Source organism: Falco peregrinus, chromosome 6, assembly GCF_023634155.1.
Source record: "Falco peregrinus isolate bFalPer1 chromosome 6, bFalPer1.pri, whole genome shotgun sequence".
NCBI classification, from domain to species: Eukaryota; Metazoa; Chordata; class Aves; order Falconiformes; family Falconidae; genus Falco; species Falco peregrinus.
The window spans coordinates 58,345,138-58,367,010 of NC_073726.1; the positions used below are offsets into that span (position 1 = coordinate 58,345,138).

Sequence of the window (21,873 nt, forward strand, 5' to 3'; positions counted from 1 at the left end):
GTTCTTGTTGCATACCTCTGTTTATAAGAAGAGTATTGTAGCTTGCCATCAACATGCAGGTTGATTCACTTTGAGAAATCCTTTAATATTCATTAATAAAGTTTCTTTAATTTTGAAATATACATATTCTTGACCTTAAAAAGATACATATTAAATAACAGATTATAAATATCCTATACTAAGAAGTGCAACAGTTTATCAATAGTGGACTATTCTGCAAGTTTGTTGTGACTGTAGGATTTATTTATTTATTTTATTTTATCCTAAAGTGGTCATTGGAGCACAGTTTCTTCCATTTTGAAGTTTGGCACTGCAGTAATTGGATTCAAGTGCAAGGAAAGGGGTTATAAACAGGTCGCTGCAGTTCAGGGAAATGTTCTGCTCTTCTTTTGCCTCTGCTTTTTCTGAAGATCTTAATTTTGAGAAACAAAGTAGTTTATCTTAAATATTTTTCTCTATTCCCTCTAAGAAATAGAAGCATAATATGAGAAAGGAAGAGTTCAGAAGAAGGTCAAAGATTCATTATTATTATTATCATTATTTTTACTATTATTTTGCAATATGGTACAAAAACCTTGAATATTCAATGGCTATACTGTTACAGAACCAATTCTACATTACAAACTGCTAGGTCTGCATAATGGTTAGCCCAACAGCCACAAGTCCCTGACAGCGCGCTTTGAGCTCTTAAATGGCTGCAGAAAAAATAAGCAACCTGCCAGTTACTGCATCCACAGGTATGGATTGTGTATGTTGTGTGAAAACGAATGCTTTCAAAGTGAATGATGAACACTAACTTGCTCTCAGCATAGACTTCCTTTTGCATAATATTTGCAATTTGAACAGTAAGGCTCATCCCATCACAAACTTTGCATATGAACAGCATCCAGTGACACGCAGTCACAGCGGAGGAGCGACCGAGCATGTTTGTGGGAGAAAAGGTAGCCACACATGTTGAAAAAAGCACCTGCTCTGATGCAAAAACATCCGAGGAGACTTTTAAAACACAGCCTGTTGTTTAATGCAGTGGTCGGGAAGAAAAAGCACAATTCTGCACACCAGATTGGTGCACAAAGGAGCCTGGACACCTCGGTGCTGAATGCCTGTTCACAACGCTCCTGTTTGCTCGTGCCTTACCCTAGAAAGCCTTGGCCACCTTGAAGAGGTGGCCGTAGGTCCTGCCTGTTTCAAGATGTCAAACACCTACGTGTGTGCTCTGTCCTTAAAACCCCTCAGCACTTCACCACAAGGCACTTGAAGCGGGTGCCCGGACAACCGAGCCGCACCGGGTCTCTTCTGCATCGGCCCGTGCCGCCACCTCTCCCTGCCTCAGCACTTTGTCACCTGGTGTTTTCCCACCCGCCGCCGACGCCACGAGATCGCTGAGGGCCGTTCCTGTGGAACACACTCGTAAATATCACCGCTTTGCGGCGGCCGACCGTTTTCCTCACGGCGCTCGCTCCGCAGCCGCCGGGGCGTTGGAAACCGGCGGCCCTTCCCGTGAGGAAAGCGGGGTGCCGGCGGGAGCCCGGCTCCCAGGGAAAGGCGGGGAGGCCGGCTGCCGGCCACGGGCTGCGGCGGGCGGCGGCGGGAGCGGGGGCTGAGGCGGGGAGGCGGGAGCGGCCCCTCAGGCGGTTCCCGCCCAACCCGCGCCGCGCCGCGCCCCGCCCCGCCCCCCCCCGCGCGAGCCGGGGAAAACGTTGCGCAGGTTCTAAAGCGGGGCGGGGGGAGGGGAGGGGGCGCGGCCGCGCGCGAGGGGGCGTGTGAGGGGGAGCGGTGGGTAACGGCCGCCAGCGGGCAACGGCCGCCGCCACCGGGCCAGCCGCGACCGCCGCCGCCGCGGGAGGCAGCCCCCGCCCGCGCCCTCCGCCGTGCGACAGCCGGCTCCGCCGGTGTCCGGCGCCAGCGCCGCTGCCCCGCCCGCCGCATGGAGCTGTCGGCCATCGGGGAGCAGGTGTTCGCGGTGGAGAGCATCCGCAAGAAGCGCGTGCGGAAGGTGGGCAGCGGCGGGGCGCGCGCCGGGGCACCCCTCGCCTCTCCTGCCTCGCACGAGCGCGGGGGGCGTGGTGGGCGCGCGCGTGGCCGCCCTGCCTTCGCCTCCCCCCCCCCCCCCCCCCATGCCCGCGCGGAGTAACGGGCAGCCGCGCGCTGCCGGCGGGGCGGTACCGGCACCTGCCCGCGGGGCGGCGGGGCGGGGGGGGCGGGAGTGCCTCGTGAGGGGTGTGTGCTTCGGGGGGCTCCGCGGGGGGGCCGGCCGGGCTGAGGGGGGGGGCGGTGTCACCGCCGGGGGCTTCCGCTTCCAAAAATCTGTGCTGGTGGCAGCGGAGCTGGCGGCGGGAGGGGCTTCGGGAGGGCCCGGTGGGCAGCTGCGTGACTCAGTTTCCCCATCAGTGGACACACGCGCTGTCCCGGCAGGGCGCTACGAGGCCTAGCCCGTAAGCACGCAGCCTGCGGGGACCCTCCGGCGGGAAGTTCCTCACAGGGCAGTGTTTCCAAGCGCTGGGGAGCCCATGAGCCCCCCGTGAGGAAGACAAAACTGGCTCCCTGGCCCGAGGACCCAGGTGCTGTGCTGTTGTGTAAAGGTGCTTGCGGCTACAGCAGCGGCACTTCAAGGGATGGGCATCCCGCGCGTGCGAGGGCCTCTGCCACGCTTTGGGAAGTCCTTAACAAGCTCCTCAGTATAATATTAAAGATCTTAATAGTTGTACACATTGCTCATGGAGCCCTTGAACATGGTTTCCAATTGCTATGCTTTTTTTTTTTTTTTGCTTGGGTTGTTGGATTTTTTTTTTCTTTTTACATCTTGTGCTTGGACTGAACGAATAAATGGATAACTCTGAACTTCAGCTGTGCGCTGCTGTTTGCTTGGGTGGAAAGGTTGAGTGACTGTGATGATGGGACAGCGTTTGAGTAGAGTGTGTAGCAACTGGAAGGGAAGTTGAAGAGATATATCATAGGTTCTGAAATACTGTATTTCATCTCTGCTTGAACAAAATTCCTTTGATACTTGCTTCTGGCATACATCTCCTTCTCGCATTTATGCATGCTGCCTTCTTGTAGGATTGTCTGTAAATGTGGGAATGATTGCAGTCTTGCTCTCCAGTTGGCTTTTGGGGTCCTGCCTGCAAGGCTTCTGCAAAGGTATGACCCCAGGTTGATGGTAGTTCAAGCATGCTTAAATACCCCTGCGTTACTATTTTCTGGGGAAAAAGTTATAGCGAGCATATTTGAATGAGGAAGTGGCTTTGTTTTGAAAATAAAGGGATGGGAAACGAGATTTTCAGTTGCAGAGTTTAGGCCTGTTCATTGGTTGCATCTCTTGCTGTAGCCCATATTTGGTTGCAGACTTCACCTGTTTTCTTCCCTTTTCTGCCTTTAGGGTAAAGTAGAATACCTGGTGAAATGGAAAGGATGGCCCCCAAAGTAAGTTGTTTTACTTGGTTTTTACGCCTTTAATATTTGGTAATAGCTTACATTGTATCGCTACAGCTGAGTATCCCGCTCTTAACAGGTAACCTTTTGTCCCTGGTTCCAACAACAATAAACAAAAACAAAGAGCTACAAACCAAAACCAAATCTATTTCTGGACCGGCAGCTGAGGGATGCAAACTGTGTGCCAGTCTATTCTGACTGGGTTTTGCCACCACTGAAATATTCCATTGAGATGCTTTTTAGATACAAATGGTTTTAAATTCATTACGAGTTTAACAGGGAACCCTGATTCTTCTGAACTTGGAATGGCTCCTGCTTTCCTGAGTCAGCACCGAGAGGACCCCACTTTATTTTTAGAGCTATATGCGGTTTTTTAAAATAGAAAACAAGTTGATGGTCTTGTCTTGTTGTTCTACTACTACCCCTCTGCTATTCACAAACGGAAAGGGGCAATGTTTCAGATTTATTGATTGTAGCCAAATGCAGGTGATCTTTGTCCCTTGAAAATTACTGCCATGTCTTCATTTCCTTGTCTGAAACCTTCTGTTATTTTGAGTGTCTTTTCTGCTTTTGCTTTGGTTGCTATGTTGCAAAAAGGGAAAAAAAAATTTTTTTGCGGCATTGCTGTACATTGTTTGTAGATATTTTTCTTATTAAAATGCAGCTGCCTCTGAAGAAGAGTGATTGCTCTGGGTCTAAACAGTCTGTAAAAGGCTTTAAGATTAAAAGGATTAGGTAACTGGAGAATATTACTATGTTAGCTAGCGGTCTAGTAGAACAGCCCCCTGACCAGCCTGTATGGGGCCCTGTCTTTGCTTTTCTGTTTGCAGCTCTGTGTGGGTACAATTACATTACACATGCAGTTGCGCTGTGTGTTGCTAAGCAAAGGGGGCTGCTTTTACGGCTTCATCCTTGCAGTTGCAAAGCAGGGCCCACTAGGATGGTCCTAACAGATTGTACCTGGTGTCTAAGAAGTTGAAATGTGTTCCTACGTGCCATAATCCTCGTGCCTAATCCTTGTGCTTATAGGGCATGTGTGAATACAAGCAGCTTCCCCTCTCTGGTGGTGGTGGGAGAGGGTGACTTTGTTCTTGACTGTAAGTTCTGCTGTCAAAGCGTAACCTTGTGCACTTGTTGAGCGCCAGTTGCCATGTAGTTTGGGTCAGTTCTTGGACTGCTTCAGCCTTCTAAGTAGCCAAGCCTTGTTTAATCACTGTTAGAAGTTGGGAAATGTGTTTGTAGTCTGTGAGGCACCATCCCCTTTTGGCCAGAATACTGATGTTTATCCCATTCTCCTTTCAACAAGTGCATTGAGGTCCTTCCTTTGTAAAGTCACTTGCCAAGAAGGTGGGTTGAGGCATGGCATAGTTTTCCTCGGACAGAACAGCCCTTATTCTTACTGCTGCCTTTCCTTGCCATGTGCCTTGGAACTCTGGGAGAGCTAGAAGCTCTCTTTTGGGAATTAAAAGCACAGCTTTCTGCCCAGGGAGCAAGGGGATGCCAGAGTTCCCTTCTTCTGATGCTGTGACATGTCCAAACATCTTTGCTCTTTCCCCAAATGCCAAATCTGAGAAACACTGAATTTTTTTTTCTTCGCCCATGCTCCCACCCTCCCCTAAACTGTTCACCTGTTGGTTTGAGTTGCTTAAAACCAAGATGCTTTGAGCATTGAAGTCGCTTTCATCCTAGTAGGCTCTGTTCCGTGTTTCTGAACATGCATATGTCTGTGATAGCATGCAGCACCACAAGCTGTTTGCGTCTTTATTTTCCAGCATACTCAGTTTCCCCATCCCACATCGTGTTTCTCTTCATTCCCCTCCCAAACTTTGTCTTAATGCTCTTTGTAATCTCTGTACAAGTTGTCCCATCATTCCCATCAGAGGCTTCATGGAAGGGAGTAAGGATAGGTCAGCAGTTTGATGCTTTCCCACATAATTGACTTTTCACTTTTTTTCCTTTCGTTTTAATAATAAATTCTTGTTAATGTCCTGCACCTCAGATTTCTGGATTGTACTCCTGGAGTCAGGGAATGGAGGAGTTACTATCTGATTCTAGTTACAAGCTTGTTTACAACTTGTATTGGAGTTTAGAGGGGAGGGGGAAGAGGAGGAGTAGAAGGAGGGGGAAGGAACATCATATGATCTATGTTTTCCAGAGTGCCTCTCTGCGGTTCTGCTGCAGCCTGGGCTGTGTGTACCCGTATATATAGCTCTCTGTGTGTATGCGCATGCGCATGGCAAACTGAGCCATGTTTTTTTTTTTATATGCAGTGTTTTGCCACTGCAGAGAAGCCAGAAACTGAACTGCAGAGAAAAAGGCAACACCCACCAGGGTTTTTTTTTTTTTTAAAGCAAATCCCCTTTCCTCTCCTGCCTATGCAAAGCAATCCAATGTTTTGCCCTCCCTGTGTTATTATTTTTCTTAAATTTGTAGAATGAATGCCAGAATCCCCGCAGCTGGGAGGAAACCTTCCTCTGTTCAAACAGTAACTTGGCTTTGACAGCTCACAGTCAGGTTGCTGCAGGAGGTTCGAGCAAAGGAGGGAGGGAGGGATCAGCTGGTTAGGAAGAAGTGTCTGTTCTTAACTCTCTGATGTACAGTGCACCTTGGGATATCTGAATTTCATATTTTTGTTTCTCCATTTTGCAAAAGAATTGTACTTTTATTTCTAGACCCATTCTCCATGAATGCTATCCGTACCTGTCTTCCATCTAATGGAGAGATGAAAGGGAAAAGCATTCCCACACCACCTCCCCTGTGTACATATATGCATGTACCATGTGCCCTTGTGTGTAGCCTAGACTTCATCCTGAAATGTAAAAATCCTAATTGGCTTTTCCCCTGTTTCAAGGCACTGATATCAGTGCCCCCTTGCCCACCTGCATGTGGCTTGTCTCTTGCTCTCCTCCCCAAGGGCTGGGAGGTGCTTTGTCTCCAGGCCCTGGACCTCACATTCCAGGAAAATTAACAATTTGAGCATTTGGGGTTTCAGACTTGCTTTCTTGCCTTTGAGTTTCTATGGTAGGGACATGCCACCCACCTTTTCTGGGCACACATGACCCCTTAGAAGCAAACTTGACATGAGGACTACCCTGTGATTCTTTCACCTTCCACAATGGGAGTTTTTGCTGCTTCTGCTTGGTATGAAGTGCAGCAGTGCCCTTTGGGAACCAGTTTTGGTGTTGCCTGCTGGGTAGGTTCAGTCCTTTCCTGAACATCTGACTCCTGTCACAGCTGTCTCAAAATTGAGGCAGGAGATGGGGCAGTGAGTGACACTGTTCACAGGCTACTTTCAGAGCATCAAGCTTATTTTGAGTAGTTTTGGTAGCCCTGACCACAATGCAGATGTGTTCCTCCTGCACCGGTACAGAAACACTGGTGACCTCTGCTAGATAAAAATAACCCGCAGGGGCAGTTGAGCAAGAGGAGGAACAGTTGGAAAATCGCTGTCAACTTGCCTCAGGGCCCAGGTCTAAACATGTTTAGTTTAATAGCATCAGTGGAGAAAAATTAAACTCTTCTTAAATGAATACTTTCAGCTCCAGTTATTAGAGGTAATTAATAATGCAGGTGAGAAAGCATACTTACTCTTTCAGCAACCTAAATTAAGAGAGACCTATTTTTCAGAAAGCTGTATTGGATTGCATCTCATTGTTCCATGGGGTTTGTTGGATTTGAGGGAGTGCTGTAAATGAGACCTGTTTAGGCACTGACTTAAAATCAGTTTTAAGTGTCTGCAGAGTCTTTGCAAATAGTGTGAAGGGGGCCCTGGGGAGGAAAGTCTTCCCTGTTCTCCTTTAAAGAGCTGCCTGACACTTGGCCCTGCCTGTTTTGGGAAGGGGAGGTGGTGTCTGCTGGAAGTTGGGGGTGCAGAAAGGCTGAGATTCCTCAGAGCTCTTCCAGTGTTGTGGCAGGCCCCACCAACTCTTGTGAAGGCAGTATCCAGGGCCACAGCACATTGGTAGCAGGCCTGCAAAAAAAGTATTGTTTACTTTATATTCCTTATGTTTTTCTTCAGATACAGCACATGGGAGCCAGAGGATCATATCTTGGACCCTCGCCTGGTAGTGGCTTACGAAGAAAAGTAAGGCACATGTTCTTTCTCTCCCTGGACACAGGAAAAGGAAATAGTGTCTTTATTTCACAGCATGTACAAAGTGCCCCTGTTGTCCCTGCTTCAATCAAAGATGACATGTATAGCAATGAATCCTGCTTGATCTCTGTATCCTGGTGTTGGCTGAGGCAGACAAGATGGGGTTAAAGCAGCTTTGATTGGCACTGTTCAGTAAATGAGGCCAAGAACAAGCAGCACTGAGCCAAAGAGCAATCAGTCTTAGGTTTTGATCAGGCCCAGGGCTCGACTGATGTGAGGTGGTAAGTTTCCCTAACCCATCCTTGATCAGCAGTCAAAGAAATTCCCTTATTGTAAGGCTTTCACTCCTACAAGAAGCAATTCCAGGACATTCTTCAAGCCCACACTGGTCATCATTGGATTTTAATGCGGGAAATGAGGGAGCTGTGCTGCAAAAGGTAGATGTCCTGACTAGGTTTTGTGCTGTGGTATTTAGTACTCTGATTTGTGTTCCTCTTTCACAGGGAAGAGCGAGACCGTGCATCAGGGTACAGGAAAAGAGGCCCCAAACCAAAGCGCCTCCTACTGCAGGTAGCCTCTTGCTCTTCTGTGTATTTCTAACTCATTAGCTGCTCTGCTGCTCCTCTGCTCACAGGGAGGTGGAAACTATCAGTTTGCTGTTTTATGGACAAAACTGGAGGTAACAAGCTTACACAACAACATGAAATCAGTGGGTAGGCAGATACTTTTAACCTGTTAGCTGAAGAGCCAGCTAACTTGTCTTTAAAAAAAGCTAAACAAAACAAAACAATCAACAACAGTTCTTGCTGTCTGAACTAGGATTTTCTAAACTTTGGGCTTGGGTGGTTGCAGGTTACCTGGTTTGTGTGCTCTTTCAATTTCATGTTGGGCTTGGACTTTACATCATATTAAAGGTAGACACTGGTTGGAAGCAGAGTTCCAGCATGCCTTGACTGTTGCCAAGCAAAGCAGCCAATCCTAGGAAGCACATATTAGGAAGAGCTTAGATGGCAGTTGAAGAGGCGAGAGAAACAGTGTTGTAGAAGCAGCACAACTTATCCTAGCTCATCTAGGTGTTCGGGGACTGAACAGAGAGTAGTTTCCTGGCTCCCAGGTGGGAGCCCTGACTGTATTATCTGATTTCCTCTCTGACCCTTGCTGCATTGATGTCTTGGCAGCGACTCTATGGCATGGACTTGAGGAGTGCCCACAAGGGAAAGGAGAAGCTCTGTTTCTCTCTTGCACGGAGGTTTGGAGGAGGAGACAGTAGCATGCCAGGGGCCAAGCCAGGGCAGGCAGAGTTCTCAGAGAAGACTGGGGGAACGGTCCTGCCATTCTCTCTCCGGAAGCAACGCAAAAACCAGAAGTACCTGCGACTGTCAAGGAAGAAGTTCCCCCGCATGGCAAGCCTGGAAAGCCGAAACTGCAGGCATGAGTTCTTCCTGAATGATGCAGTGGGCCTAGAGGCCAGGCAGGGCCCTGAGGACTGGGAGGCCATGCAGCACACCAGCAAGGAAGGTAAGGCCAGACACCTCGGCTGTGAAGTTCTGGGGTAGCAAAGGATGCTCTGCATGCTTCCTCCTTGCTTGCCTCATCCTGGGATTGTGGTTTGGGTCAGGTCCTCAGAGCAGCTCTCGCTGGCTGACATTGTGGCCCTCTTGTTTGGATGAATAGCACGGATTAATCTGCTTTTTTGGTGCTGTTGCCTCCCTGTAGGCTTTGTATCAGTAATGCCCCTCCCAGCAGAAGATACTGCATGTGGAAGGTGCTGCAAGTTACTCCCCTCTTACAGTTTCCTCCTAGCAGAGGCGGTGTACATGTGTTAGGGATGAACTCTGCCTCTGTCCACATATCCACATGTGTTCAGCCTGCTGCTCTGCTAAAAGGAGCTCGGCTGGCAGTGGGCAAGCTTGGGCATGAGAGCTGCTCTCCTAGTGCTGCTCTGATAAGCATACAGGAATGCCGTTAGGAACCCATAGTGCATTCCTCTGCCCCCTCCTTCCCTATTCTCTCCACACCCCACATCCTGTAAAGTCTCTTGCTCTAGAGCTATGTGAGAGGGGGATGAGAGATGAAGTGAGGATGGTAACTCCTGCCTGATCCACTGAATAGGCAGCGTGGGTGTAGGCATGGGAGTTGTCCAGGCATATTTGGCATTTTGGGGAGGGATACCAGCACCTTGTGCAGATGGGCTGTGGGAAGGGTGTGTTTTCTGAGTTACGAAGAAAACTCTATCCCTGCATTATTAGAGCTTCTGAAGGCACAGCTTTGCTAAGGAGTGGAAAGCCAGGACTTGTGCTGCTTGTAGTAGCTAAGGGAATCCTGTTACTCCTTGCTAGGGGTAGCTGTTAGCCAGGCTGGATTAGGCAGCATTTTGAGGAGAGAGCTGTGTTCTGGCAATCAACGTTATCCCCTCCTTTCTGAGAGGGACTCAAAGAGTGCCCAAAATACAGGGAGGCTTCAACGGTGGTAGCACAGACGAACCCAGCTCTGCGTCCTGCCAATGAGCAAATATGTGAGGCTCTTCCCCCCTGGAAGTGGTGGGTTCTAAAGCACTTGGGGATCAGAAGAATGAATGGTTCTACAGAAATGTAAAACTGTTTTTGTTATCCCTTTGACACGTGGCTTGCATGGAATTCCAATTATTGTTAGGTGGGTTAGACTCTTTCTGAGGTGAAAGTAGGCACCCCAGGTATTTGAGACAGAGGCCAGGAAATACACTTTTAAGGGGCCCTCATTCCTTGCCTGGTTTGGGACAACAAGGTGTATAGTATAGGTCTAGTGACAGGGAGAGGGTACGTTTTCCTTCCTCTCTCTGTATTTTTGTGGCTGTCTCTGGGGCTTGGGGGAAGTGAGGCTTAGGGTGGCAGAGAGACTGATAATTATTACTGCAGTGAAAAAGTGCAGGGATGCTTGGGTTTCTTGTATGTAGCTATCCAGGAGCACAGAAAGGATAGAAGAAAGGGAGAACAACCTCTCTGTGAAGCAGTATTGACAGATTTTTTTGGAGAGAATCACACCCAGGCTGCATTACAGGTGCAGTACAAGGAACACTCTCCATTTTGGATCCCTTTGACTCCCCCAGGAGTATCTGAAGAGCATGTGTAAGAGTTTGTGATTTTTTACTTTTCAACGGGATAGGACATTTATAAGCAGGTGAGCTCACTCCTGGATGAGTGTGCTTTGCTGACACAGCCAAATTAGGGGCTGAGATGAGGTGAGAGGTATCAGGGAATTGTGGATGGTTAGATGAGCCGAGTGGTGTTACAGGGCCTTTTGACCTCTGCGTAGCCTGCTCCAATGCTGGCGTGTGTCTGGACACCTTCGCTATTCTTTCCTTTTCCCATTATATCCTGCAGGGATCCTCTATTTTCCCATAGCCTCTGAGGGGAGGGCTTGCCCATGCTCTTTCTTGCCTTTGTGCAGATTCAGTACAGGCTGTTTTCACCCACCGTTTGTCAGAAAGGAGGCCTCTCTTTCCATCCTTCCCTTCCCTCTCTTCTTCCTCCTTTCCTTCTCCCTCACCTCTCTCTTGCTAACCTACTCTTATCTGCCTCTCCTTCTGCAGCAGATGTGGATGGCAGTCTCCCTTGGATTCCCACTGTGCCCCCCAGCGAAGTGACAGTGACAGACATCACAGCAAACTCCATTACCGTCACTTTCAGAGAAGCACAAGTGGCTGAGGGCTTCTTCCGAGACCGGAGCGTGCAGTTCTGAATCTCCATTTTCAGTGCTCCCCAAAACCAGTGCTTTTAGGGTGGGGCTAGGGAAGGGTTGTTTTATCCCTTAAGAAAAAAAAAAATATCCAAAATGTGTCCTCTTAAAATGTTTACAGATACCTTTTTTTTTTTTAAAAAAAAAACAACGAACCAACCAACCACCAACCACCCTCTCTCTTTTCTCCTTTTTCCCCTTTCAGATACGCAAAAAAGGGCAGTGTAGGGGGTGTGTGTTTGTCATTGCTTTGTCCATCTGAAAAACTGACAGCCCTTTCCCTGGCAAAGACTCCCCTCCTAGATGTGAAAGCAGCAAGCTGAACAATTTGCCTTTTATCCTGTTAAGTGGTGGCAGCTGCATTTGTGGGGAGAGGGCATGTGAAGGTGGAAAGAGAGCTGGGTCTCTAGTCCGCTGCCTTGTTTTGCAATTGATATCCCTTGGATAAAGATACTTCTCTGTGCATTGCTCTTCCTACCTTCCTCCTCCCTCTCTTCCTGCAGCAGTGAGAGGCAATGGATCCTACCTGTGTAGATAACTCCAGTCTTAACAGACTTCCTCTCCAGTGCTGTTTCCCCTGTGGCCTGCTGTCAGGACTTCAGATCCATGTTTGCCTGTCTGTGGTAAGTCAGTCTTTGCAGCGTGGGTCCATATAGACAGCAGAGGTTTCTCCGTTTGATAGTTGATCATGTGGAAAGACTGAAATGCGTCTCTGAAATCTAGATTGGCAACATAAATTCAATTTGCACTCACTAAAAGCTCAGAAACCCAGTGCAGACATACTGTTCTGTATATGCTGAAGAGGATTTCCGGGCTTGGCTCTGCTGTGTGAGGAATGCATTATGGGGAGTGGGGTATTTTTACCCTTTGCCAAATTCAGTATTAATAACAAATGCTACCCTGAATCTGTGGTAATAAGTTGGTTGAAAACCGGCTCCTCTCCCCTGGGAGGAGGGGCCAGTAGGACAACTAAAGCATTGCCTGGCACTGCAAAGATATCCAAGATACTGGCACAGGCCCAGGACACAGGAATTGGAGAGAGCTGAGCTAGAAACGGACCTTGATTAGCAGCAAATTCTGTTCTTGGATCCCATTGAGAGATCCAAGGTAAACAACATGGGGGGAAGGCGTGTATTAGATTTGAGGAAGGGGTTAAAAAAAAAAAGTCTTAATTCTTAGCAATGAGAATTCTTGGATTGTACTGCCTGAGTAATATTCTTCTGTGACTCTGGTCTCCTCACAGTATCTGTGATCCTGTACTACTTTACTGATAGGAACTTCCCCTTGGAAGGCTTAAAAAAATCTTTGCCAAGGAAAGCGGTCTGCGTTTCAATAGACCCTGCCTGATCTTGCACTTAAAAATGCCTTGTGCTGGACTGCCTGTGACACTTTAAGGTTTTTGAAAAATTGATGTATTTTGAGTTAGTAGTTTAGCATAGCATCTGTTCTTGCACATGCATGTTCTCTTCCATTTTTTTAAAAGCAAATTTTATTTAACTTAAAATTTAAAATACAGACCTTTTCCTACGGAAAGCAAGAAAAGTAAGTTAGAGTCTAAAGTGGGAACTGCGGGACAGAGTGCTGCAGGGTAACATTGGCTACTGTCATGATTACTGTTCTTAAATCCTTTGTTTCCTCTGCCCACCCCACCTGAAGCATCTCTTACCTGCTGTATTTATTCTACAAGCCTTCTGAGCTCTAAAGTAAAGACCCTGTGGAAATCCTCAATGTGTTCCTTTGAAGGGCTTGGCTGCTAGCCTGCAGAATTTGGGAGCTCTGGGACTTCTGGTCCTCCAAACATCTACCTTTTGCGAAATGCTTGGACTGCCCCTGTGGTTTTTATTAAAAGAAGGTTTTACCTCAAGATAGGATGTGGCGGCTCAGTATAGACTTAGGATTTCCCCTTCCATCTCAGAGCTGTTTGAGTAGGCCTATCTTCCACTGTGTCACAGCAGTGTAAGGACCACTGGGAAGATCTTGAATTACTGGACTAACCTTTTGTCTCTCAAGGTAAGTGACATGGGAGTTTCATTATGGGGAAATCTGAGAGGGTGAGAAGTGGAAGCTGGGGGATGGAGAAGTTATGTGGTGGGAGGAAGAGTGAGTGGGAAAGCAATAGCTAGCAAGGGCAAATTGATGAGGTAAGCATACAGGCTCAGGATGTTTGTTAAACGTGGGTGTCCAGAGCGAGGCTTCTGTGTCTGGAGCTGCACCCTCTTTTGCAGGATGTGGGGTCAGACAGTATTGTCATCGTCACCCCACACACACCCCCACACACTTACTCTCCCCAACACTTGCCAAATGTGCTGATTACCTGCATCTCTTTCTTGTTGTGACCAGCAGACACACCACATGGCTGAGTCCACTCTTGAAGGTTGTAGAGGGTCAAGTAGTTATAGCTGCAGAAGCATAATATTTTAGCTTATTTTATAAAATAAGTCTTGAACTCCAGCTCTTCCTGCTAAATCTTCGTGGCGTTTATGGGATCTGGTTTCTTTATTCTAATGCAGCTACTGCTGCTTTTGTCCTGTCTTCCATCTCAGTGTACAAATACACCAGAAAAGCTTCCTAAGGTTCCTGGCTTTGGCTGACATTGGAAGCAATACCAATCCTGCGGCAGGAAAGATCTTGTCCTAATAAACTGGATTTCCATCCTCTGCTTTTCTCTCCACTCATCAGCTGAGACTTCTCAATGTTTTGTTTTGGCATTTCTCTTTAAACATCTTTGCTTCCTCCTGCAGTGGAGTTTTCAAAGACCTGTGGTGGTCTTTCAAAGAGGGTCCACCCACAGCTTCATATCTTAATCACTTCTTGGATCAGGCTTGCTTGTGTTCTGCTGGTGACTAATCTCACTACACAAAGTGTTGAACAAAGTACTTTGCTATCATGCTGCTTTGTGTACAGGTCAGAGGAGTTAACCCTTATCAGGTTAAGATGCAACAAGTTGCATGTGTGTGGGTTTGGTTTGTGTGTGTGAGGAGGAGTTTGTGCTAGGAAACTAAGCAGTTACTGTGTTGGGGTGGACTTTTTTTTTATTTTACATTCATGAATTCTTTCTTGTCTTAAAGATCTGTTTGAGAAGATTTTTCTCTTGATATTTTAAAAATCTGGCTCTGTTCCATATTGTCTGGTGACATATTGTTGTAAACTTCCTTGGTAGAGCTGGTCTTGAGGGACTTTAAAATTAGTGTTATTCCACTTCTGCAGGTGTAGACGTGTAGGGGTTTTTCATTTGTGATGGAATGAGAGGTTGTCTGGGTTGTCTTGTCTCTTCTCCCCAGTGCTGTTCATCTGCCAGTTCAGCCCAAAATTTGAAAACTGAATTGGGACCTCTTGGGCTAACATACCATGAAAATCAGATGCTGTACTCAGAGCTTCGTTAAGCATTCCGTTTGATTAGAAGAGCCAGAATAGCATCCAGCTGAAGCTGAGTTTAATAATTCTATTTGAAGCACAAGCTGAGAATAGAAATGGGCTAACTCTCCCATACCTCGTTTGGCTCCATGGCTGTAAACAAGAAAAACTTCAGCCAGTGGAAATTACTGAACTGTATGCAAGAAACAAACTTCTCGAAGAAGAACAGTTCTTTCTTACGGTCATTCTTAGAACTCTTCCCATGTGAGAATTTACCAGCCACAATCGGGGGATGGAGGTTTGGAATTTTTTATTTCATAGATCTTCTAACAGTGAACTCGCTGTATATATGACAGAACTGAGGGGTTTCATGAGACTGGAAAACCTTTATTGTTAACACTGTGTTTGAAACAAACAAAAAACCACCCCAGACCTGTGGAAAGGACTGTCTCTGTTCCTGGATAGTTATAAATGAAATGTTATTGCTCTGATACATGTGATGCCTTGGAACAGCAAGTTTTAACACATAAAATAGTGGCATTAAGTAGCCTTGTAGCTCCTGCATGCTCCTTAGTGTCTTGCATTTGCTTGGGCACCCTTCTGCTTGTGAAGTCAGACCAAGGTGGGGTTTTTTTTGTGGATTATTTTTTTTTCTTTTTTAAGCAAGAACAGGATATTATTGTGAGAAAACTCAAAAGCAGTTCCATTTGCCAAAATAAGCCCAAATTTGTTAGTGAATCGACCCTTGCTTATGTTAGAGCCTCAGAGAGAAAGAAGCTTATTGAGAAATGAATGGCTTTTTTTGTTGTTGTTAGTGTTGTGAAACTGTCCAGAATTGTTCTTCTGTTGTTTTGTGACTGAATGTATAAAATTGTTTGTTCACCTCACAGGGGGGCCCTTGGCCCCAGTACTGTTTCCTGCTGTACACCAGCTAGCGCTGTTTAATTTTACTGGAACAGAGAAGGGAGGCCTCACACAGGTCAAAAAAATAGGCAGGGTAGCTCGTGCAAGACCCTCGGTGGTACCCACAACAGAGGCTGGGGTGTGGAAGACAGCAGCGAGGGCTGTCAGCCAGCCACATCTATCTGAGCAAAGCTAAATCTGCCACCACCTCTCCACGCCTTCCTCTCCTCTCAAGCTTTAAGCTTGTCCTTTGTGAAGTAGGGAAAGTGTAAAAATCTCATTTTCTAAAGCTAGTTGGTATCTACCCATCTTCTGTTCCTCCCTTGCTTACCTGTGGCCTAGGAAGAAGGCAGTGGGCCTTTCTAGGAAGATAGTAGGGGCAGCTGCTTGTCCGGGAAGGGAGGGAAGGAGCTGCCTCAGAGTCGCTCTTGCTAGGCAGTTGAGGACAGGCCTTTGGGTGAGCTGGCAGCTGAGAGAGAAGGTATGTTAGAAGTGCAAAGAACTTGTAGTGAAGCTGATCCCTTGCATCAGTGGGTGGATGCCCCCTGGAGTTCTGAGTGGGCCCTATGGAGAGGAGATGGTCAGTGCTTCATTTATGTATGTTTTACCATTTGGGAAAGCAAGGGAGATGTCTATGTTAACAGCTTGCATAGGGTAACTTCTACGTGGGAATGTATAGCATTACCACATACAGGTAAAGGGAGCATGTTGCTTTTGCTGTGCTTGTTGTAAAATTATTTTCCCCAAGGGCATCGTAAACTTGTTTTGAGACAATAGCTTATGATCGAGAGACCATGTTGTCCTATGCCAGCTCAACTTATCATCCTCACAGAGAAACCATGAACCTTCTGGGTGTCAAATCACCTCAATACCCCCAGAGCAGCTGGTGAAGATGGGAGGGCCCACCAGACATCCCCAGGACACTTGGAAGGAGAGAGAAGCAGTCACTTAAAATTGAATTCAGGCCTTTCAAATCCTTTCCTGTAACAAGCAACTTCCCAGAGCGATGACCCCTTTTTCTTTTCCACCTCTTTTTCCCTTGCACCCTTAATTTCTCAGAGTATGGTGGCTCAGCAGGGAGCAGGTGGCAGATGATCCCTAGTTAACTGGGAGTAGTAGCAGAGCTCAGTGGGAGAGCTTAATGGCCAACAGGGTGGAGATGGATTGCTATCGAGTCGGGACGGGATGGAAGCTTTGCTGCTGTGATTGTTTCCATCTGTCATGGGCTGCTCTGCAAAAATGCTAGGGAAAAGGGAGAGCTCATAAGGCTGTTTGGAACCTCCATCGCAGCTTATCTTGTTACTGGGGTACCAGAGTTTTGTCTGGGAGGGGGATTTTGGAGGAGGGGGTGGAAAGCCTTTTTAAGTATTATTATTTTTTAACCAGAAAATGTAGTGTCAGCACAAAGAAGCTTTTTGCAAATCTGTTTAAATGTTAAGTAGCTTTTTTTGCTTTTAAATCTGAAGTATATTTTGAAGCACTTTGGAAATGCAAAGCACTAGGAGTGCTACATACTCCTTACCGTCTGTCTAAAAGTGGCATTTGAAAAGCAAAAGATGTATGTTTCAGGCCACTGGCTGCTCCTTATCATTTTTCCAGAGCTGCCACCCAACCCTTTGCCTCCCTCCCATGGCAGAAAGGGGAGTGCGGTCCAGGGTGCCAACTAACACGAGGGCTCCCTGGACGGGGAGAGGAGACACACAAAGTCTTGCTCGTCTTCAGGGTGCAGGCTGGCTTCCTCCCTCCCCCACCTTTGTCGAAAGAAAGGGGAAAATGAAGCTGAGTTTCGGTTTGAGCGGTCCTAGTCTGGAACTTTGCTTCTTCTGACTCTGGAGACATCTTATAGCGTTTTCTGTCTGAAAAATTGCACCTTATTAGCTTAGTTGAGGAACAGGAAGGTATCTGTCCTTCTGCAGGGAGTGGGGAGAGGAAGGGAGGGTGAACCAGGAGCTGTCTTCAGTAGCTACTGGATTTTTCCAGACGCCATTTCCTCACCTCATCACCAACAGAACGGCAACAAAAGACCTAAAATCTCTTAGATTAAGCTTTTGTTCTGTGCGTCTCAAGAACCTTTTGAGCAGGCTAAGATGAGAGAATCTTTTTCTCCCCCCTCACTTAGCCAGCTCTACAGCTGAGGGAACCCCAGGCCTCTGGCTGGGTTTTCAGCACCAACTCTTTCCCTCATCGTACACACATTGTTCGGGCTGTTTTGCACACTGATTCACCTAATGTGGTGTTCTTCCTTTCTGGTGGGGGGAGGTGGGAGATGGGGTCAGTTAGTGGGGAGGGCCCCGGATTATTTCTGTTCTTGTCTCTTCAGTTGTTGCTGTTGCTCCTGTCAGCTCGCTAGAGTATCTGAGTCTTTGCACACAGAAAGCTTCCTTTTGCACAGAATGAGCTTCTAGCTTTTGTACAGACTAATTGAATGTATTTGGGGAGGGGGGGAAATAGGGAGTAAACCAATTCCAAACAAACCAATTGGAGTTTAATGCCTTTTCTGAGCGAGTACGTGCTGTAAAAGGAGATTGTAATAGCAAAGGGAGGGCAGGCTCGAGTATAATTTGACACAAAGTGTGGTTTTATTTTTGTACTGATATGGATAAGAGACTGTACAGCATCTATTTATTTAGATGATTTATGTGGTAAATGTTGCAAACAAAATTATTAAAATATTAAATATGAGAACTGACATTTACCTAATGGTCTGTTTGTGTGGTCATTTACCTCCCCTTGCTCTAACTCTACAGCTGAATTATTTTCCACCAGTCACTTCTGCTGGTATAAACACACGGCGTGGCTGGAAAAGGAATGGAAAATGTGTGTGTATGCATGAGAAAGATCAGTAAAGAAGGATCGATGAGGAACGGAGCCTGCAGAAGGCTGTTTCTGACATTACTCATTACTTTGATTCAAGGAGGTCAGGTTTTTATTAATTTTTAACCCACTGGGTAAGTTAGAGCTGTACAGAGGTGACCTGGGACAGCTGGTTGTTGGTGGATTAGAATTTGAAGAGGAAAATGCTGATGGCAGGGTGATTGCTGCTATGGGTTTAGGGAGTTCTTGACATCCTCACGCAACACTGCAGTGCCAGGAGAACTGCCAGCACTGGGAGAGTGCTGGTGTGCCCTGTATCCTGCGTCTCTTCTGGGAACAGAGAAACTGAGGCAAGGCCTGGGCTGCCAAACGTGCTCCACACAGGTTGCCAGCAGGGAAGCCCCTCTCCTCCAAGCTGAGTCCTCTGGTGGGTTGGCCTGCAGGGCTTTCAAGGAGCTCCCCGGCAGCACAGCAGCTGCTGGGTAGAGTTTGGCCCCAGGTTCACTGCAGGTAACAAAGGGCTCAGTTAGGGAGCCCAAGTCCTGGAACTGCTGCTACTCTGGAGAGAATCCCAAAGGTCATTTAGTCCACTTTGGTTTCTGACTTGCTCCCTCAAAGGCATGTGCCTCGCCATCCTCTGTGGAGGGGGAGGCTAGCTGTTAATTGAGGTACCTCAGCAAGCAGATGGGGCTGCCCAAGATGTCTTTAGTAGCTCTAACGTGGGGGTGAGCCCTGCATCCGAATACAGCTATGACATCAATCGCTAAAGCACGCGGAGCAAAAGCAGAGGGGGATGGGGCGCACTTCCTGAGTCGGTCATGGCTCAAGGCGGTGTGGTTAGGTCTTGCCTGTGCTACCAAAGCACAGTCAGCATGCTTGACCTGAGCCAGGGAAGCTGGATTTGAGTGATGGCATCAGAGCAGGACTCCAGCCAGCTACTTAATTTCTGGCAGCAGCTAGGGAGTCAGGTGAAGTTGTAAGAAACTGCAGGGCAGAGTTATGGGAAAGCCGGCTCGGGAGAAGGCTTCTTCCTGCCCCTGCCAACGCTGCAGAGGCTGGCTGGCGCTAGGAACTCAAAACAGCTTGTCCTTTCTGATGCATGTGTTGGTTGGATTAAAGGTTAATCTGGATAGTACTTTTTTTTTCAAATAATCTGTTGCTATGCTGCCCCTCTGATCCATGCAGTGCAGCCAACTCTCCCGATCTGGTGACTGAGAACAAGAACACTCATCTGCACCACAGGAGGTACCCCCCAGGCCCCTGCGATGGTAGGCAGCACCTGAAAGGGGAAACTGCACGGTGTGAGCAGCTAGGTGTTCTCCGAGAAGCATGAAGTGAAGAAATGCAGCATCTGTGGCCCCTACGGTGTCAAGTGCTGTCAGCAAGCTGGCCATCACCTCCTGTCTGTTCAGTGCCGCTTGTCTTCCCTGCTCTTGGTCCTTCTCTTCACAGCATTTTGCTTGTTAAGTGACTGTTTTTGAAGCAAGGATGCAAGAAACCTGAGGGAGTTGTGTCATCACCCTAATCTAGCGGCAGCCTGGGTAGCTGGGCCTGCTTTGGGAACTCATAGGCTGGCCAAGGGATTTCTTAGCACCCCGGTGGTGTGGGCACTACGTGACACCCATGGGCCTTCTCCTCTCTCTCCTATGTCAAAAAGCTGGAGGGGTGGTTGTTGTGCCCACTGCTTGGGCCACACTGAGCCACCTGTAACGGCTGCACAGGGAAGCACATGGTCAGCTCTGAGGGGTCTGCCTTTGTCTTGTGTGCTTCAGAGCTGCAGCTGGCAAATCTCACCACGTTTTGATGCAGATAACCATAATGCCAAGGGTTCACTTTAAAACCTGTGCAGCGTTTGCTTGAAGGGCTGGGGTGTGCGCAGCTGCACCAGCTCCCAGTGTAGGCGAGGGAATGACCATTTCTTTACAGAAATCCACCACTCCTGACAGCGACCTCCCTGGAGCAAACAGCAACGGAGTCAGTTGATCAACCCTTGGAGTTGTTCTAATGGAAGTAAGTGCTGCTACTCCTGGCGAGTCACCAGTTTGCAAAAAATGAGCCCCGAGGCAACAACCAGCTTTGAGCAGGTGAGTTTCCCATTATCAAGTGCCATTTAAAAAATAAATAAAAATGGCCTTGCATCTGCTGCTCTCCTCCCATGCTCGTACACTGCTTGCCAGTGATTTTAGTGAGAAAGATCATCTTGTTCCCCCAAAGTTTACTGCTTACCTGCACTGGCTTCTCAGCTGTAGCAAGAAGTGCTATGGTATATCCTACGGCACCAGTCTTGCTGGCAGTGAGGCATCAAAAACATGTTTTATTTCAGTGTCTGTAGTGAACGATAGCTGTTCTGGGAGAGCCATCTTCCCAGGTTGCTGGGCGTTTGGTTGTTGGTTTTTTTTTTCCTGAAGTGTTTTACTGGGAATGTGAATGAAACAAAGGAAATAGCCAACAATACTCAGAACAGCTGGATATTCTGCTGCTATTTTGCTTTGTGAAAGTAAAAGTTAGATGAAAGAGCCTGGGACTGGGCAATACCTATACAATGGCTGCTTGCAGTGATTTGAGCAGTCGCTGTGGCTGGAAAGAAGGTCCTGCTGACAGGTGGAAGGAGAAAATAACTAGAAAGAGCACAGAGAACTGTCTGAAATGCTGCTGCCCCTTCTGGTCCATGGATCGGGGGTGCCTTGTGCCCCTGCCCCAGGGTGAGGTGTGCTGTTCTTGACCCATTCGTCTGCCTGGGGACAAGGCCATCAGTCACAGCTGCTGCACGTGTATTTGTGTATCTGTGTGAGGACCCTTCCTCCTTCTGATTTAGGAGTGCCTGCTTTTTAGGGTGGATGATATTGACGGTTAGAAGTTCAATTGTTTGACACTCAGCCACAAGTGTAAAAGCAGTTGTTTAAACAAAGCAAACCGTATCAAATACACTAATTTAAATGTGGATGGTGTTAATGAACACTCGATGTGCAAAGTTCAAAGCAGTTAAAAAAGTGAAAAACAAAGTGTGATGGGTGTGATCAGCTTGTTCTTTTGAAGTTGCCTTCAAAATATATATAATATTTTGAATTAAGAATTAAGATTTTTTTAAATGGTGTCTAGAAAGATAGGCCAGTCCAGAAGGACTTGTCCTATTCTAGATGAGTCTTGAATGATCTGTCTGGGGTTTTGTTCTCGGTTGGCCTGTGATAGTAAATACCTGAGAAAGGGCCTCTTAAAGCCTGTTCTCAAAGCAAGTGATATTGCCACTGATAATTCTGCATTTAGGTCAAGTTCGCTGTGGCTCAGTCCCTGACCACAGAAACACCTTGTTCTCCGAATTGTTCGCATCTCCTGAACCAGGGTCCATGTGACTGTCCATTTGCTGTCTCTGTCAGCATTCAGCAACCCCTCCACCCATGCCCCTTCAAATGAGACAAGGTGGTGGGGAACGCGTCCTCTTTTGAGTCACTTTTCCTCTGGTCAGACAGCTTGTGGTGGCTGCAACATTTCAGTTGCTAAGGTGAAAAAGAACAAAACACTATGACAGATCTTGCCTGAATCACAGGCAGCAAGGAAGACGCTTG

The 21,873-nt window shown here is 47.4% G+C and overlaps 1 protein-coding gene across 3 annotated transcripts; it reads left to right on the top strand.

Annotated features, from left to right (window-relative positions):
* The first annotated feature begins 1,668 nt into the window (after positions 1-1,668).
* On the top strand, positions 1,669-18,191 carry CBX7 (chromobox 7). Of its 3 annotated transcripts, none has more exons than XM_055807808.1 (6): positions 1,669-1,996; positions 3,380-3,423; positions 7,451-7,516; positions 8,029-8,095; positions 8,704-9,043; positions 11,743-18,191. In XM_055807808.1, the coding sequence occupies exons 1-6, from the start codon at positions 1,928-1,930 to the stop codon at positions 11,775-11,777; spliced, it is 621 nt and encodes a 206-aa protein (XP_055663783.1). In that variant the 5' UTR covers positions 1,669-1,927; the 3' UTR covers positions 11,778-18,191. The 3 variants fall into 3 exon arrangements, with proteins under 3 accessions (XP_055663783.1, XP_055663781.1, XP_055663782.1); XM_055807806.1 differs by having other exon boundaries at positions 1,673-1,996; positions 11,094-18,191; XM_055807807.1 differs by having other exon boundaries at positions 1,675-1,996; positions 11,097-18,191.
* The last annotated feature ends 3,682 nt before the right edge of the window (positions 18,192-21,873 follow it).

Coding starts and splice junctions, on each gene's coding strand:
- CBX7 (XM_055807806.1), top strand. CDS start 1,928: ATGGAGCTGTCGGCCATCGGGGAGCAGGTGTTCGCGGTGGAGAGCATC. Junction 1,997..3,379: donor GCAAGAAGCGCGTGCGGAAG/GTGGGCAGCGGC, acceptor TTCTGCCTTTAG/GGTAAAGTAGAATACCTGGT. Junction 7,517..8,028: donor GTAGTGGCTTACGAAGAAAA/GTAAGGCACATG, acceptor CCTCTTTCACAG/GGAAGAGCGAGACCGTGCAT.